Below are 18078 nucleotides of genomic sequence, written 5' to 3' on the forward strand. Positions count from 1 at the left end.
GCCGACGATCGCTATAGAGACGATGACAAGCGCTCTGACGAACGTAGCGAGGCTTCGTTAGATATAAGCACTCGAACGATTGTCGGTGAGCGTGGACACATACCTCGTTTCAACCCGTGTATTGTAACAATACAGACAAGGCGAACATTGCGAAGAAACAGTTGCCGTCATGTACATACTTAGCCTAGTGAATACGCGTGCCATCGCGAACGCCCTATCCGTGACTACTGCGAGAAAAGCGTATCAGTACACAGCCCAAGACTAATGAATACAAATTGTAGACAGCTGCTTACACTGTAGTTCGCGGACGTTGACGGGCATCCCATGCTCTCGTACGACGTCAGAGTCGCGTTCGAACGACCTCTTGAACATGCGGTAAACAAGTTCCTCCAGACAAAGTGGCCTTCCCAAACCAACCACCATCTCAGGGCGTACGGTTTCATACATACGGTTCAAGTCCACGACGTTGCAAAACTGGACAGAGTAACGACTCTGCAGCTCAAGACACATATCTGCCCGTCGCGCGTCACGTACGATACCGAAAATTACGTCCAATGAACTGACCGCGCACGCCTACGCCGCATTTGACGATCGCCTTACTTTTCATAAGACAGCGAAGAGGTTCTGGAAAGCCTGATAACCCATCAGTAAGTTGTATGGAGAGTGAGCAATGTGAGAGCGAGTCACGCGCACGATCTTGCAAGGACGTACGTAGCGAAAAGATCATAGAGCGGGAGAACCAAGCGAACGCACCACCGGCCCGTTGAAGATCAACGACGAAGCATAAGTTTGAAGCACAGTGTACAATTGTGAGAAGACGCGGTTTGCTGGTCAAGGGCCGGAAGTACCCAAACGTCTTCGACCGACAACTACGACGCGAGCAGATCAAGTCGACCACGATAACTCCCGGCCGAGGATATCCAGAGCCGACTATAGCTTCCAAAAGCGCGTCCGAATCTTCCAGAGTCCAGCACAGCAGCGTGAGGCTGAGGCGAGGTGGCCGAAAATGGGCAATAGGAGGCATCGTCCGACAAGGCCAGAAGTATTCCAAATTGATGGAATAGGAAACTTACACTACCCGGCATCCACGTGATCAACGTTTGACGGATACATATGGCCAAGCATACACCCACACTCGTACCGCCTGCCCAGCGGGTACGGCCATCGGTCGTCCGACAACACAAAGATCGCGACCAATAGTAATATGCTACATACGTGCTAACGTCATACTTCAGACTAGCATTACAAAGGAGTACATGTCCGTACGTATGACGACAATAAATGTTGCTTCCGCCGAAGGGCCACTGCTCGCTGTACTGCCTCCCGGCGGACAGTCAATGCGACAGAACAATACCGACAGGCATCCAAGCGCTGGACAGTACAAGTAGAGAATACACTATCTAACGAGAAAAGACAGACTCCACCAGTTCGCCAAAGTTCGTAACACAGTTCGGCGCGTATCTGGTGCCATGCATCTCTACCATACAATCCCAACGCACACGGTTGCTCGCCGTCGCCCGGTTTGTAATGGTCATAAGGTTTCATCTCAAGCTCTTGCACAAAAACGTGGGCGATCTGCTGGAAACCATGACTGTACGCCTTCTACGTGATCCGATAAACCGTCAGACGTCTTCCCCCCGGAAAGCACGAAGTCGCACCCACCCATGCGCGAAACAGACGCGGCGGCAAAGCCTTTTCGACCCGGACATAATCGCCACCCACAGTATACGGCGCAGCAGCGTCGAGGATGTCATCGTAGCGGTATCGCGCCGCAAACTGTATGACTTCCAACGGTTGCTCAACGCATCTCGCCCTGTAATCGATTCAGCACGGAGGCAGACTCCTATAAGATGAAAAAAACGAACTTCATATAAGAGCAGAAGTAAATCCTCGCCGAGTGTACGACATACTTCTCAGCGGCCTCCGCTACAGCCACCGCAAGGTCGAAAGGAACACGATCGACGTCGATGGGATACTCCAAAGCAACAAATTTAAATAGGAGCCGGAGAACATCTGCACTCTCTGTCGCGTGGAACACGATAGACTCAGAACCAAGCGAAGAAGAGCGAGGGAGGTCGAAGTCGGAAGCGCGCAAGAACTGTGCACGGCTGACAGTCACAGGCATACCGTCCGACGCGACGAACACGACGTCACAATCTGTGAACACAATTAAATATAATTAGAAAGATAAGTCAGGTTGAAAGCGCGTACGACATTCACTGGACAGCGGAGGCACCGTTCTCGACCGAAAGGTTGCCATCCAACAACCGAGAGCTGCAAAGACTCGAGAAATGTAGAAGAGCAAAGCGCGTAGACGTCGTATTTCAAAATACACCTGGTAATCGTCACGTACGACCCGTTTAAGTCACGATCATGTGACCACTAGAACGATGCAACGTGGTCGATAGCACTTTTCCCTCCAATGTAAGCTTCAGTCAATGCAAGCACATGTCGCAGCAGAGACGGAATGTCCCTGTACGTGTTCGTCCTAATTGTTATAAGCACAGTTCAATCGACGCGATCGCAACTCTCACCGGGTGTTTGCGCGTTCTTCAAATATCTTCAACTCATCCTCCGCCATCGTACGAGCCGCCCGATCAGCGAAACCGACTTCTTCGAATGCTGCATATGACGACATGACCTGAGCGAGGACGGGATGCGAGAAAATCCAACCCCCAGTATATTCACGGTCGCATCGTCGATACCGCAGGGTCCACGAATTGCTCTGCAGACCGTCGGCCAGGCCGCTGCGACCCACACTGAAATGACCACGTCAGCTTCTACAGGTACGTCGTCGGAAGTGTGCGCACCCAGAATCGAGCTCGACCACACGAGTCATGCTATCGCCTACATAACGAAACAGACGCCCGAACTCGTCATCGCAGTCGGACGCAGCCTCGGCAGGGACGCGATGATGCCTGGTCCAACCACCAACCGCAACATTTCCCGTGTGAGGAGTGAACGTGGTCGGGAAAAGAAGGGGAAGAGAAGATTGCGAATGAGCGGTTCTCGCATCGAACACGAGCGTGGCACGGTCGATGAACGTCGTCCGAGGGTAGAAAGAGTAAGCTTTGTAAGCGGTTATGGCGTTCATTTCACAAGCTAGGATAGTCAGCTTGCGGTTTGAAAAGTCCGAACAAAGGGAGTACGCACTCATTGTGAAGTCTAACAACGTCTGTGTCACGCCGAAATCGCATACGATGACGGATATTTCAAGGGCGTCCCGTACGAATGAGACTCTGTCGTTGTGTCTCTCTCCCCTCAACGACGTAGAGTTTACCGAGTTGGGCCGCGATCGGCTACATACATACACGTTAGGGAACAGTCTAATATGTAGATGGTACAAACTTACATATAGCCAAGGCCTAGCACGAAATCGAAAAGCTCGTACGTGCTACGACGAGGCACCAGCAACAACAGCGGCTGGCCACGCACAGGCTGCCGCATCAAAAAGAAGAGAGCGAACATTCCCGAGATGACGATGCCATGGGCGTCCATGACAGTCCGGAAACGGTCCACGTCTTCCATATCCATCCATAGACGAAGAGCGCGTCGGAGATCGTAACAACGTCGACTATACGCGTCGACTATACGCTTGCTCACCCTGTTGACGGTCGAAAACGACACGAGATCCTTCTCGGAGAACCTATCTAGAATGGAGTCGTGCAAATCCATTCTGAGATCGTCCATTAGCACCCGGTGACACTGAGCAAGACACGAAGACACCCACAGATCGAACGCAGTAACCCTCCGACCGTTCCAGAGGAACTCCGACATGATGGAAGAGCAAAAGAGCAGCCAAAAAGGAGGAGAAAAGAAGAACGAAGTGCACAGCAAACGACGCCGACCGGTCCGTACGTGTACCCCACGACAAACGTGCCCATATATACCGATCACCACCCCTTTTCGAGGCGGAAGCGGATAGAAGCAAATTCGAAGAGCGTATAGATTGGCAGAAGTTCCGTAAATACAAAATAAATGACACACCGCGAAACAGGTGCATAACAAGTCGATTCAATCCTCGTACGAGCGTATTATCCCTTGGCGTGCGGGTGCTACAGAGCACACCACGTTTCTTTTGCGCGATTCAGACAGTCGTCGAATGCCCGTGGAATGGATCGGTAAGGCCAACCCGAATCAGAATAACCCCGCTCGATCACGACCGAAACCGGTCAAACCTTTCTAGGCGCATCCCTAAAAGATGAACAAGCCGAATTAGTTCCGACCCAAACCGGATATATCGGGTCATTATACTGCCGGCGAGCCATAACAGGAGAACGTTTTCTAGTTCAGTCAACGTGCGCTTCGGCGTTCCCATGATGCGCGGAGACGACTTCACTCCAGAGCGAAAATGACGAGCATATAGGTAGGCGTATAAGCCACTCTCGGAGTACAATTGTACTACCGGCATGCCTCGGACGCAAGATAACGCCTTTACATCCATACGCCACGGAGCATGTACTGGGAAAGACATACGCTTCCCATTTGCGTGGGAAGGTAAGAAGACTGTATTCTTGCTGTATTCGCTTAATATGCGTGCACACTACCCGATCAAGTCGATGCGTAGCTAACGGCACTTCTAAACGGCAACATGAAGAACGGACGAAATTGAAAGCGGAGACGAGGGAATTCCGCGCAGTGCATAAGAGTAGGACCCTTGGGTGCTTTGACGACGAGCTGGAGAAGAAAGCTGGGCAAGGCAGACGCAACCCCTCGAAGGGTGACGTCCAACGCCTCAACGGTGGTGAAGCCCGCGGAGATGCTGAGATTCCGTAGTCTGGGGAACCGGCTCAAGAACCACAAGACGCGTGTATCCGTCCTGGATTCCGACGTCGTCCCAAGTCGTAGGCGAACCGTATCGACGTTTACCAGTACCGGCGTGCGCAGTAGGCTCAAGCACGAGAACATTCGCAGCTCCTTAGCAAAGGAGTGGATGTCCCGTTGATCTCGCAGTCTGCTTGCATCCTCCTTCGAGCGTACAGTCACTCGCTGGAAGAAGACCGCTCAAGCGAAAACCCGGAGGGTAGGCGCAGTATCACACCTCGGAAAGATGCCATTGCACCTCGTCTCGAGTCGATTGAGCGTAGCAGTAAACTATATACCACTGAACTTGTTGTGCGCCTGTATACTTCAAAGCACGCCGCTATTGCCGACGCACAAATGACATCTACATGACATAGACAACATAGTTGCTATAAGACGTCGCTGTTAGAAGCCTGCGAAAGAGCACGAAGATGGTACGACCTCCCTATAGATTAGTTTCCACTCTCAAGGCCTCTCGTAGCATGCATTCGCCGCTGCACTGTCCCTAGTCATGGAGCGGCTTATGACGCCACATCCGTCACGTGCTACGAACGTGGCTCTGGGCGGTCTCAGTTCTCCACCGTCCTAAAGGACACCTTCTTGCGTGCCGGCTCCGACAAGGTCTTCGACGCCGTCCAAGACCGCGTTTGCACGGAATTCGATGGGCCCATCGACTTCCTCCACACGCTCGAGGAAGTGAACATCGACCTGCCCGCGGACATGCATGGCCCACAGGACGAGCTCATCAAGCGTACGGCTCGCTCGAGCTACTAGCAATTACCGTCGAAGCAGTTCAAGCAGAATTCGAGTACATATACAAGAAGTACAGTCAAAATAATCCGATACATATACGAAGCTACATACAAGCAGTCGACGGGAGGCGCGCGTCGTTCAAGAAGTCGTCGCAAAGGAGGGGTATGCAATCTTACAGGTGCTGTCAAACGATAGGAGTACAAGAAAGAGAAGAATAGAAACGTTCGTCACGGTAAGCAAGCAAGTGCAAAGACCTCGAAAACGGTTGCTCGGCACAAGGGTTGTGCAGCGGCAACGAATCTGCACAGAAACCGAGCGACATCGATCTACAACCGTCGCGACCGTTAGTACATGACATCGCTTGGAGGGTGTAACAAAGACTCGCCCTCAAATATCGCTGACAGTAACGTCGACAGGAGGAATGCCAACAGTGCCGACCGTATGTGGTCCCTGCCTTGACGTCACGAACCTCTGCAACGCGTCCGCGGTCTCGACCGACATGCCGCCAGGTGATGGACGATAATCAAAAATGACCAGCGAAGGTAGAAGGACTGGAGAGCCATACCGAAACGTCAGAGAGTCAAACAAGAGCTCGCTGCCGAACGACTGGGTGTACGCGCTGCAGTCGTCGATGTCGAGGACTCTCAGCCACTGCAGGCTCCCCAAACACTGCATAAGTGTGCCCGATGTGTCTGGGAGACCAGAATCAACGCGAGCTATCCGCAGTTCTTCCAGCCTGGGCTGAGCCTCCGAGCGACTCAGCAGAGTGAGGAGGTCGTCGATACCGAGACGATAGTCGTCAAAGTCGTTCAGAGTCAGCTGCCGCAGACGTGGCGCGCAAATGACCACCAACACGAAGCTGGTGTGGTTGTCGAGTCTGAGCGTACACAGCTCCGGCATACTAATGATGGCTACGTCGTCCACGTCGATGTCGTTGTCCACACTGTCGACGAGAGAATCGACGCGGAGGTACTCGACTGACGCGCACTGTCGGATAAGCGAGGTAATGAACCGAACAGTGCCATCGCGTAGACCACCCAGAGTCAGCGACGTCAAGCGAGGCCACACAGGGACGTCTACCACAAACGAACCGGACATCCGAGAGTCATCACAAACGAGAGTTAGAGAGTCGAGCCCGACCGCATGCTGCAACCACCGCAACGCTCCTGGATCCGCGTCGCCTTCTAACCACAGCTTAGCTGCGGTTAACAGAGCGTAGTGATGCGGGTGTGCGTTGGCGGTGAAGCATCCCCAAGAAGCGCGGAAGGCAACTGTACTCCACCTCGCTTCAGAGCCAAGTAGGTGATGAAGTGCAGAGGCTGCGACGTCGTCGGCGTCCGCCACAGTGTGCTCCACCGACATGGGAAGCGCGCGCGACAGCCGCGCATTGAGCTCTAGGTGTGACTGGCAAGATCGCCAAGGGACCGTGAAAGCACGCGTCCACAACCGCGGAGTCATATCGGCGACGTCAGCCCAGAATGCGGATACGCTACGCAATGCAGCGACCTCACGCCCAATCTCGACCGCGTCCCTGCACAAGCCTGCGACCATCTCGAATATCATACAAAGAAGCTCGACAGGCAAGCGGCGCACGGGCGCTCGCAGAGCCAAGATTTTGGCTAACTCGAAGGCGACTGCATCGCGATCCGCCTGCAGAGACGAAATGGTAGCAGATAAGACCGCCTCTGTGCCGCGCAGATGCGTCAGCGTCCGCGTCAACGCCTCCCCACGTTCCGTTGCTAGATCTCTGCGGAAGGGGTTGCGCAAGGACGCAAGAGATACGAAGGCGTAGTAGTTATCAGTCGACGACATAGCGGAGAGGCGCGCGGCGATGTCAGACAGATACGAAGATGAGGAGGTGTCGATATCGACCGATGCCAGAACGAGTGACTTATACTAGAAAGCGGACGCCGCGTACAGTCAATCAACATTCCGCGTACCTACAAACTCTCAGTCGACGCGGGCCACCGAATGTGTACACCAACAGAATGGCTCGAATCCCGCGACGACACAACGTGCAAGTGAATATCCCGATGCGATGAAATATTCCCACTACAGCCGACACCAAGTAGCAACCCATATGGCGGCGCCAGCGTTCTGAGAGTAGCGCGCTTGCATGCAACTTAATCACTCGAACTACCACTGACATAAACGATGGATTGGCGCAGTAGCATACTCGCCAACAGTGCATTGAGTTCTTGCACGACCCCGCGCTCAGCCTGGCACCGCGTGCACACACTTCCGTCACCGACGCAAGAACCGTTCCTCGCCTGCGCATGTCAGATGCACGTTCAGAGGTGGACAATTTGCAGATTTGAGGGCGCGCACAATACACGATCGCGGCCTGATAAACGAACATTGAAGAAGCCGCGCATCTCGGACGGTTGACAGCATCTCTATTGCCGCAGAATTGATTGGCGCCGTGCATGTAAAAGCATGGCGTCATCTGCACAGCAACAGGAGTTTCCGAAGCGCTCTTCCACCGCTGGTCGAGGAACGTGGCCCTGTCGTCCAAATGCGAGAATGAACGATACTTTCTAAGGAGCATACACCGCAGCATAGAGACCTACAAGAACATCTACACTAATCATGTACTGCGCCATATGTAGAATACATCATGGAACGAACGCGGTCGCCGGCGACGGGCGTGGGGATGGCTGGCGCCGCCACACAGCCTCGCAGCATCTACGACGAGCGCAGCCGCTCAGAGTCGTACGATCATAGGGGCGAGCACCGGAAAAAAGGAAGGGAGAGGGAGCGAAGCGCATTCACGACCCGCGGAAAGACGTAGAGAAACAGAACGGGTTCCTCGACGCCTGACCGCGCGAAACCTGTCTCGATGTCAACCGATGCAGCGCTCGACAAGAGAACACACCACCTCCAATAGAACACCATCTTCCTCCCTGCAACAACCTTCCTCGGATGATCGCGACGTGGTGAACAACGAAGAAAAGCAGTGAGAGCAAGACACAAGCGCGTCCTTACCCACGAGCCGGCCGGTACCATACACTACCAAACAACGGGCCGGCCCGACTGAGTAACCACGTGGCAAAGACGGAGACGACCAAGCGCCAGGGATGATACGGCCATGGGAGAGAGTAGGCATTGAGAGCATTGCGTGTATAGTGCTTAACGTCGTGCTTTCTCACTATCGCTAGGTACAATGTGTAGCATACGTGCGCTGGTCACTAAGTACACCGTGCAACTGCGCAAGCAGAGCTATGGATCGCTCTGACCGCTTGCCCAACTTCAGAAAGCATCGCAACAGACACGGCGTGCGCGTCGGAGGCTGTCTGTCTAGACGGTATAGCAACACCATCGATACGCCGTCCACACGTCACATGTTTACATGAAAGCACATCCAAACCAGGCGGCGCAAAAAAAGTCGACGACGAGAAGCCGCTCCCTTGCGCGTCTCGTCTGCCACAACAATCCGAACACACAAAGTGGCCGCACGGTACGACCCGGTCCGTCGTATAGGAACCACATGAGCATGGACTGCACCCCATAGCATGTGCCTATCGCGCGACCAGTGAGCAAACCACAACGAGTTGAAACAAAAAACGACGGACCAATTGCTGAAGAGCTCGTTCCGCTACGCCGACAGACTCAAGGACGGCCGACAGCCTGCCCTCGTACTCCTCAAGCTCCCGGCTCAACCATACCACACTAGCAGATGCACTGCGAGAGCCAATAACCGACGGGTCAGACGCGGACCGACTGTAAGGTGGTAGCTATACCGAATGAGATTCAGACCACCTTCAAGATGATGAACGTACGAGCGGCGTGTGTGACTCGGACATTTGCTGTTCAACTTGTAGAAGCAAGCGTTGAGATCCAACGCCTTTGGACAATATATACAATAACAAGAACAGCACAATCGCGCAGCACAGCAGACCACGAAAAGACCGTGTATACCCTGACACGATGACATCTTGCTCGTCCGCACCCACGATTGTCGACCCCATTACCTTACCTGGACTCACTCATACACCCAATAGACCATCTGCGCGCCAATGGCGTGCACGTCTGCTTATCAGACAGCCATAATCGTTCTTACAATTTCCTAATGGCCAAGAACGCATGCGTACAAAGCAATAGAACAGTGTACAGTTACACGCCAAGAAGTGCCTCGTTCATTTCCGCCTCGAGCCCCTTCAAAGAAGCAACATGACCTTTTACGGCCACAATCTACACGGGTCAGATCTCATCAGAAGGCTATAGATGGAAAGGAACATACCATACGATTCAGGCGCGCGACCTCCGCCTCTAAGTTGGAATGAAGGTTGCGCCACTTCTCCGCGTCTGCAGTCGCACGGCTCAACTGGGCTTCTGCATGACGAAGGGAAGAAACACGACGCGACAAGCTTTTGATGCTTTTCTTCTGGTTCTGAATCGTGGTCTCCCGGTCGTCGATCTCTCTCTGGAGAGCCTTATCCGCGGTCAAGGTTTCTCCTACGGACAAGATCCTAATGGGTCTCATGGGACTCCCCAGGGAGGGTTGACCTTTACTCGACTAAACATGTTGAAAGCGTAGCACGAAGGCAAAACCCGACTCACTCGGGCGCATCCGGGCCGTTCTTTTCTTCATCTTCTTAGTCTTCTCCGGGGCGCGTAAAGACATGTTCAGATTCACTGAACACCCGCACGGGAGACGTTCCGCGCTACAAGACAGCGCGATTCTTCACACGGATGTGTCGTCACCTTGCGAAAATAACAAAGACACACACAATCCGGAGTTGAGCGCGCGCGAGGCGCCGAGAGCGTGGTGATGATCTACATACAGATCGACACGACGTATATTGCGTACCTAGGATCGCTGGGCGTTACTCAATTGAACAGCACTGTAGCAGGAGCGTGCCCGTCGCCGGGTAAGACCGATTGCACGGAAGCTGGACCGTGTGCCCCTAGCATGGTGCTGAACGACAGATAGAGCATCGTTCAAGTCGCACGCGCCGACGCTAACTCAATCGACGCTCACTGACATCCGCACTCATCGGGGTGCTTCTTAATCGACACCTGCGAAAAAGGGGAGTACGGCGACCTGGTCAGAATAAGGAACCGAGTACAGAATACAAAAGTAGGCTTCGAAGTGACATCAACACAAGCCCGGCTCACACCAATCGGGAGACACCTTGCACAAAACGGATGCACGCTCGAAGCAATAGTCAATCATTGCGGACAGCGCGACGCGGGGCAGAGCGGGATAACCGTACCTATCAGTAACGCTTCCGAGCCAATAATCATGAAAGAGTCCGGAAACGGATTCGCATTCGCACGCGCCGCAAGCAAGACCTGTTCACGCAGATCGAGCGACCCCACAACGCGACATACAACGAGAACAGACACCGACCGGCATGACGGCGTATCAGATTCTTGTCGCACACCGCAAGCGATGGTGCGAGTTCACCCCATATAATGAGCTGCAGTCCAATGGAATTCAAGACGAAGCACATATACTCGGCTAAGATTCAAACAAAGTTGGTAACATATGTTGGCGGGTTTTGCATCTGCGCTCTAGCGACAAAATCCGCGCGACGGATCGCTTGACCAGTGATCGCATCTTCAGTATGTCAGTCAACAATTTCAGTGCATTCGTAGGGCTCACCAGGCGTTCCCCAGAACTCATCCTCGACGACCACGATCTCCGACCAATGGTCGGTCGTCAACACTTCCGCGGCTACGTCGAACTCGGCGTCCGTCGCATAGTCGGCGACATATTTATGGATCGTAAGCGTAACCTGGCCGACAACCGTGGACCTTGCCATGGAACGAAAGATCGCCAGAAGCTCCCAATCGATGTGCAGGTTGGTGAGACTGCCCAAGAACACCGGTTCTATTGAGTGTACCTGGCCTCCTGCGAAGGGTTAGATCTCATAACCTCGAAGACATCGCTGTACATACTGGATCCTATACCGTATATGCGCAAGGACTGTAAGTGAGTCTGGCTGTCACGGAGAAGACGCAGGGTGAGCGTCCAGTCGGAAAAAATGCGAGTGTAGACGTTGAGCGAGTGCAGTTGAAAGAAATACACGGTATCAAGCACCCGCTCCATCCCCGTGTTCACTTCAACGTTGAGGTGTCTCGTTCGCAAGACGATCTTGTCGCGATCGTCCGTCCACTGCACGACGGGAGCTGCTTGAACCCCCCAGCCGCCACCAAAGCCTACACCCCACTCCATCTCGCTGTCTTCGTCAGCCGGTGCCCCTCGAAGAGTCAGAGTCAAGGGCATGTGAGCTAAAAGTTGGCGAGTCGACGGCGCTTGCTTGGAAAACAGAGAAACGATGGACGTGAGGTTGGGGCACTCGAGAGTGAGGTTTTTGATAGGCGCGAACAGTTGCCCATTATCGTACCCGCCCCATGCTTGCCTCGCGCCCGTCCACCATGACTTTGAGCCATGCGAACGCATTCTGATCGACTGTAACCCGGAAGGCGCCAGATGGTTGAGGAGGACAAATAGCGCCCTCGTCTTCGACGTCCATTCCTCCGGCAACACAATGCTCTTGACGTGAGAGCCAAAGTCCTCCTGCACGTTTGCTGCATAGAGTTAAAAATGAATATACTCAAAGAATGAACACGTACGGCAAATCGGAGAAATTGTGCTGAGATCCTCGATGTCTATGCGACAATAACGTTTCCCTAGTGAACGTCAGAACGAAGACCCCACGATGCAGCGCCCCACGCACCGGGACAAGCGCAAATCTTAGGATAGAGAGCCCCTACGTGCACCCACTTCTCTAGTGCCACGAAAGACCTGGGGGACATTACGAACTCCCGCAGTCGCTCCCTTCGCGTCAAGCACGCGAAAAGCATGTTCGTTTCCGACAGCTTTCCGAGATCGTGCCGAGGCAGATTATCAGCGACCAGTAGAAGGCTTTCCAGCGGAAGGCTAGTCAGCTTGCAAGGACGATCCGACATGATGACAGGTCGCGGTCAGGAAAGATGCAGATGATGTGAAATTAGGGACTGTGAGCATGCTTACGAGCTCTTAGGTCGCACGGGTGAAGGCATTTCAATCAACTCCACAAACACACCGTGCAAACAGAGACGGACATGGTCAGACTGAATGAATCCTGCGCTACGAAGGAGCCAAAGACTTTGGGACTTTCCTACCCAATAGAGGACAATAGACTGATGGCACACGCAATGACCAACTATTGGCCACGATGCCGAATGACGATGGTGACGAGCGCCACAAATCTAGATTCCTGCGGACCTGCGATCCAGCCGACGCCACAAATTACTTGTACCCCGCGACTGTATGCACCAGAAACACCGCGCAGTCATGACACGCACACGCCCACCTTCAACTCTGGACCTTATCGGCACTGTATTTTGACGATTAAGGAAGGGTGCTGTGAATCTGTCACCGATGTCCGCCGCGACGAACACGATGTAACGGGGACTCCGTCAAGGGCGCCCACGAGGTGCATTGCTGTCATCCGATGTCCCACGCTTCCCTATCGAGTAACTTCGTCGCTCACCATACACTTCCAATACAAAAGGGTCTTGTCGTGAGGGTGAACCAACGAGTTCCGGTCAATACTACACTCCGACTGCACGGCGGCCATACCCTCTGCCCTACAGACGCCGCGGACAAGCTTCATCCCATCGAGCAATCCCCCAACATGCTGTTGACGGCGAATCCCAGCTACGGTCATACGAACACTAAACCAGGGTAAGCAGCAGCTCTAACTCGCGTTGTTCCCACGAAATCCTTGTACCGAACTCGAACTTTGGCGCAGGTCATGACTGATCGCTCGCATCGAAGGAATATAGACGGGGATCACTTGCGTGAGCCCACGATTCTTTCCTTTCGACAGTCATCCAAGCCGCTCCTCATGTCTTCTTCTGGCCCTCTTGAACAGCTCACGTCTGTAAGTACGCACGGAGATTGTGTCCAATCGTTCTGACGTCTCTCTAGCAGAGTGGGGCGTACGAGATCATCTCTAAAGCGTTAGCCGACAAGAACGCTGCTGAATCCGCACTTTTGGACGTCAATTGACAGCTCAACGACCTCAAAGCCACCCTCGCGGAGACCGATAAAGATCTCGAAAACTCACGCCACCGCACGCAGTTCTTCATCGACAAGGTCAAGGAGAAGGACGACATCATCGACGACCGAGAGCTCGAAATACTCCGCATGTACTTCGTCTTGGACGGTCTCGCAAAGGACTGGGTACGTCGCCAACACTCTACTCGAACGTCTCCGACATACAGAGCAGGAACGGCATCGCTCCCGCATCATGACGTGCGCGAAGTGCACCCACGGAGCGACCCATCGCGTCATGGACTGTGGTCATACCTTATGTTCCAGTGGGTGCTGCAAGCGCCTTTGTCGAAACTGCCGTCGGAGCATCAGCGATCCACCCTGCGCTTCTCATCATTGGGACAAAGTGTGTCCCGTCCGTTCGTGCACCCGCGCCGCGTCCGACATCATTCCTCTTACCGGAGGGCAGCCGCATATGGCTCTCTCTGATCTTCGTCCCCATCTCATGAAAGCTGCCGAGTACGTCGCCGCGCAGGCTGACCTCGTCGACAAGATCACCGCCAATCGGGAGCGCAGGATGGAGAACGACTGCATGAATTGAGGGAGGGCACGAGCGCTGCGAATTGTAACTCTTTCGGACAATGTACTCTTGAATATTTCACCTTCGAACGACGTACTTCTTCACTTGAACGGTTATCTGACGCGCAAACTCAGCGTCTCACAGCTTATGAGCTAAGGCTCGTAGCTCGAAAGCGTCACCTCAATGCTCGGCGGGCGCTCGCTGTCGGTAGAGGGCATCCATATGGATTTCATTGGCCGCGGTGTTAGGCACATCACGAAAAAAGCAGGTTATGTCCAGCACTACCGCCCATTATGTTCCCGTACTCTTCGATGTCAGAACCACTTCTGATCACCTGCTCATCCCACATAAGGACGCTCCTATTCATTTTAAGCACGGCGTCTAAACTCGACATGTACCCTGCGTACCCTGTGAGAACATGGGGAAAGACTATCAGAGTTTACAGCACGACCGAGCATGTACCCGCCAATAAGAGGGACGCGGAGAAAGCAATAAACGCAAGACTCGCCATCGCTACCCGTCAACGGTACGCCCTTCATCTCATACCAGACACATACTTACTCATCGACTAGCCTACCTGCGCTATGGACAACAACCACAACGCATCACGAGATGCGATAATCAGCTCACTCCAGAACACCATCACCGTACTTACTGAAGCGCTGCGAAAAGAGCAGGCGACGCATGAGCGGACCCAACGCGCCTACCTCAACGTGCGAGCCAAGCTCGAGTTCTTAGCAGATGGCTGGGTGCGTCTCAACAGCCGACGACGATGACCCGTCCAGCTAACAACCGCCCGTGTAGAGTGAAACGATAGCCGACCTTCCACGATGCTCAGTATGTCGTCAGCCGGCGATAACTCAAGCGGACCCATGCGGTCATCAGCAATGCTGCGTAGCCCATAGCACGACTCACTGCGTCGTCGCAGGATGCAATGTCCCCATTATCCATCAGGTACCGATCGACAATACAGCGGCGCAAATCGTCATCAGCATGGACGAGGTGCTCAGCGACGCTCAGGAATTCTGCGCGAGGACCAAGGATCACGCCGATGCAATGCTCGAAGATCTTCAGAAGAAAGGGATACATGCCTGAGTACATACTATGCACAACTTTCGATACCACAATATATGCACATTGCCCGCGCCCCGACGGAGGCTAGTTTCTTAACGATTACGCGCGATGTCAAACAATGAAGTCTCATACAACGAGCGAGTAGCATTGCAAGAAGTACGAGCCGTACGCAAACAACATGATAAGAGATGGAGCAGGATGACCAGCGTGGTCGTAGAAGGCAAAAAACGGACCACGGCGGCAAGACGGACGCCGCCCCGATCCACACGGATCATGAACGGAGACGGACAGGTCCAACCACGAGGCCGCGATGCTGCCCAGTCACGAGCATCATCCGCGTACGCAAGTCCGCGGGTCATGGCGAACATCTATCCAAAAGCAATCACCAAGGGTTGACGCCTTCTTGTCGGTCGCCAACGCTTGGTATCATGCTCGATGCCTTCATAACAGCGGACGCGGTGTTCACGGTGGGAAAATATGATCTCGAGTGCGCGCCAAAGTATTGGGCAGTAACCATTCCTCTGCGGTCTCTCAGCATGGTAAGTCATTTGACATGAACAGAGCCGTGGGTCATTTGAATGAGCGCACTACACCCATTGACACCGCCGCTGCGTATAAGACGATTGGAGATGCCAGCAGGAACGACCGATGGCTGGCCTAACACCGTCGCAGGTATGATCCACTTCGCGAGGGCGATACCAACTAACACGCGACGCAGCTCTCGGAGCTCTTTGATCGCACTCTTCAGGCAAAGGACGCGGCGGAAGCGCAGCGAGATGCCCTGCTTCACAGTGTCATTCACGCAAACACCAACTTCGCAGCAGCATCGGCCAAAGTCGCCCACCTCACAACACTGCTGCACCAAGCAAATGCCGCACTCACTCGTGAGCGCGCTGATCACGAGGATACTATGCGGGAGTATGTCGTCGTTCGTGAGAAATTGAGCAACATAGCGAACGGATGGGTGCATGACAATGCCTCGCCGTCCTTTTAGGCACTGACAATCTACAGAAATCATCCATGTCCGGCTTGGGTACATGCTGCATGTGCAATGCACCAGCTACGTCCTACATCGTTCCTTGTGGTCACTTGTTATGTCGCGACGGTCACGACTACTGCATCTGCGACTGCGGCTCGTTTCTCGCCGAAGTGGGCGCATGCTCCAACCATGTAGCCAAGCAGCGCTGCCCCTTCACCAGCTGTCACTTCCTCGTAGAGACCATCCGGCACCACACTAATCCTGCGCTTGATATCGTCAGCTCAAAAAACTTCGTGATGACAGACGCCGAGGAGTACTGTACGAACACAATGGACTACGCGGATTTCATTCAACAAGCTCTTCATCGCGCGAATAGACAAGTGTAATCCAGCTGCCTATCACGACGTCGCGAGCAACGCCGACGCGAACAGAAGGGCGATACTTCGTCAGAGAAAGCAGCAGGTGATGCGAGCAGGAGCACAGACGGAGAGGAGTTCTATCCACCATTGTAGTGCAATCATCAGCTATGTACTATTCTCAGCGCACCATTAGCAGTTTCGTCATTATCACCCACTTTGCAATGATTACGAGAGGAAACACGTCTCTCATTAAAAACAACAGTAGACGAAGAGCGCACGAACACGATCCACTGATAGAGTCACGTGCGGGGCGGTACCGACATCACATGACCTTTGAGCGCATGTACACACGAACAATCAAACCCAATGAACGCCACAAAAAGGCACATATTATCGTCCTTCACGTGTACCACTAGCCTCATTCGCCACAACATCAAGATTATGATTAAACCACGCAAAACGGACGGCACGGATGACGACGTATGGTGGGTGCAGTCGAGTACACAAAACCAGGCTTACCCCTGTTAGCGCCGCCACCATACCCAGGTACCTCAAAACACATCCCCATCGATGTCGACAGCGAAGATCAGACTACGACACACCTCAAAGGCACTGTCATCACTCGCGGCAACAAGATCAAAGCATTACAGCGCGAGCTGAAGGAACTGAAAGCCCAAATCACCCGAACGCAGGACTTCCGCAACAAAAGAGACGGAGACACCACAAGAGAGAGAGAGAGCGATTGAAAGAAACAGTGAATACCCTCACTCCGACAAGACTCAACCGTACTGATGAATAACTAGAACAAGACCCTCGCAAAGGAGCTCAAAGTCGCACGAGCTAAGTTATCCAAGGCCCGATATCAGCTCAAGGGAATACTAGAGGAAATGTAACATGTAATGAACTGTTCTTTACGAGGCTGCTTATAACACGCATCAATGTAAGCATGCGCCAATGGAAAGGTGCTGGACTTTCTGCGTCGTCGTGAATTTGCGCCCGCAAGAGATCACACCTCGAAAAAGAACCGTGGACGAGAAAGCCACCGACACCGCCCACTCATATTCAAAAGTAACATTAGAAAGGCTATCAAACAACAGATCCTATGGTACGGTCAAGCTACACTATATACGCAACATTCCGATTTTACACGTCCGTGCGCGAGCAAAATATACAACGAGTTTTCCAAGACATCTACCACCCCGTCCCGAACCCTATAACTACGCCTGGAATACGACGTCCTTATATTGCATTAGTCGTCGAAAGAGAAACAACTGGAAACGAGCACATACATTGCCTGCGAAGTCGATAAGATTGCTCGCGAGCGCGTTCATGCGACCCGCGCCCTCCAAGAACGAACCATGATGTAGCGCACGCAACTCGTCCGACGAAAAGAGATCCATGTGAGCCCGCGGTCGTTGTCGGCGGCTGTTCGAACGCCACCGGTGATCGCCGCAAACTCGGACACCGCGGCGTTTTCGCAAAGAGCCGGGCACACGTGGTGCACGCGCCGCTCGGCATTCATGCCGCGGACTCGGTGATT

At 53.5% G+C, this 18078-nt stretch overlaps 5 protein-coding genes across 5 annotated transcripts; 2 read left to right on the forward strand and 3 right to left on the reverse strand.

Moving 5' to 3' along the window:
• Window positions 1–1231: 1231 nt before the first annotated feature.
• Window positions 1232–3777, reverse strand: SCHCODRAFT_02664924 (uncharacterized protein; the record flags this gene model as incomplete). The annotated part of the gene is made up of 10 exons (XM_050346539.1): window positions 1232–1371; window positions 1500–1602; window positions 1663–1813; window positions 1866–2157; window positions 2237–2274; window positions 2535–2759; window positions 2811–3102; window positions 3154–3299; window positions 3353–3676; window positions 3731–3777. 10 exons carry the CDS (start codon window positions 3775–3777, stop codon window positions 1232–1234), a joined length of 1758 nt encoding a protein of 585 aa, XP_050201901.1.
• A 774-nt stretch (window positions 3778–4551) lies between these two features.
• Window positions 4552–7368, reverse strand: SCHCODRAFT_02491270 (uncharacterized protein; the record flags this gene model as incomplete). The annotated part of the gene is made up of 4 exons (XM_003034653.2): window positions 4552–4989; window positions 5398–5573; window positions 5733–5737; window positions 6026–7368. The coding sequence occupies 4 exons, from the start codon at window positions 7366–7368 to the stop codon at window positions 4552–4554; spliced, it is 1962 nt and encodes a 653-aa protein (XP_003034699.2).
• A 3659-nt stretch (window positions 7369–11027) lies between these two features.
• On the reverse strand, window positions 11028–12474 carry SCHCODRAFT_02597943 (uncharacterized protein; the record flags this gene model as incomplete). Its single annotated transcript, XM_003034654.1, has 4 exons — window positions 11028–11119; window positions 11165–11413; window positions 11461–12093; window positions 12243–12474. The coding sequence occupies 4 exons, from the start codon at window positions 12472–12474 to the stop codon at window positions 11028–11030; spliced, it is 1206 nt and encodes a 401-aa protein (XP_003034700.1).
• A 923-nt stretch (window positions 12475–13397) lies between these two features.
• On the forward strand, window positions 13398–15221 carry SCHCODRAFT_02664927 (uncharacterized protein; the record flags this gene model as incomplete). Its single annotated transcript, XM_050346540.1, has 8 exons — window positions 13398–13433; window positions 13481–13552; window positions 13595–13735; window positions 13874–13952; window positions 14500–14536; window positions 14572–14652; window positions 14752–14875; window positions 15081–15221. The coding sequence occupies 8 exons, from the start codon at window positions 13398–13400 to the stop codon at window positions 15219–15221; spliced, it is 711 nt and encodes a 236-aa protein (XP_050201902.1).
• A 407-nt stretch (window positions 15222–15628) lies between these two features.
• Window positions 15629–16565, forward strand: SCHCODRAFT_02597946 (uncharacterized protein; the record flags this gene model as incomplete). Its single annotated transcript, XM_003034057.1, has 3 exons — window positions 15629–15739; window positions 15919–16164; window positions 16212–16565. 3 exons carry the CDS (start codon window positions 15629–15631, stop codon window positions 16563–16565), a joined length of 711 nt encoding a protein of 236 aa, XP_003034103.1.
• Window positions 16566–18078: the final 1513 nt, after the last annotated feature.

The sequence above is a fragment of the Schizophyllum commune genome, assembly GCF_000143185.2.
Source record: "Schizophyllum commune H4-8 unplaced genomic scaffold SCHCOscaffold_3, whole genome shotgun sequence".
Classification (NCBI taxonomy): domain Eukaryota; kingdom Fungi; phylum Basidiomycota; class Agaricomycetes; order Agaricales; family Schizophyllaceae; genus Schizophyllum; species Schizophyllum commune.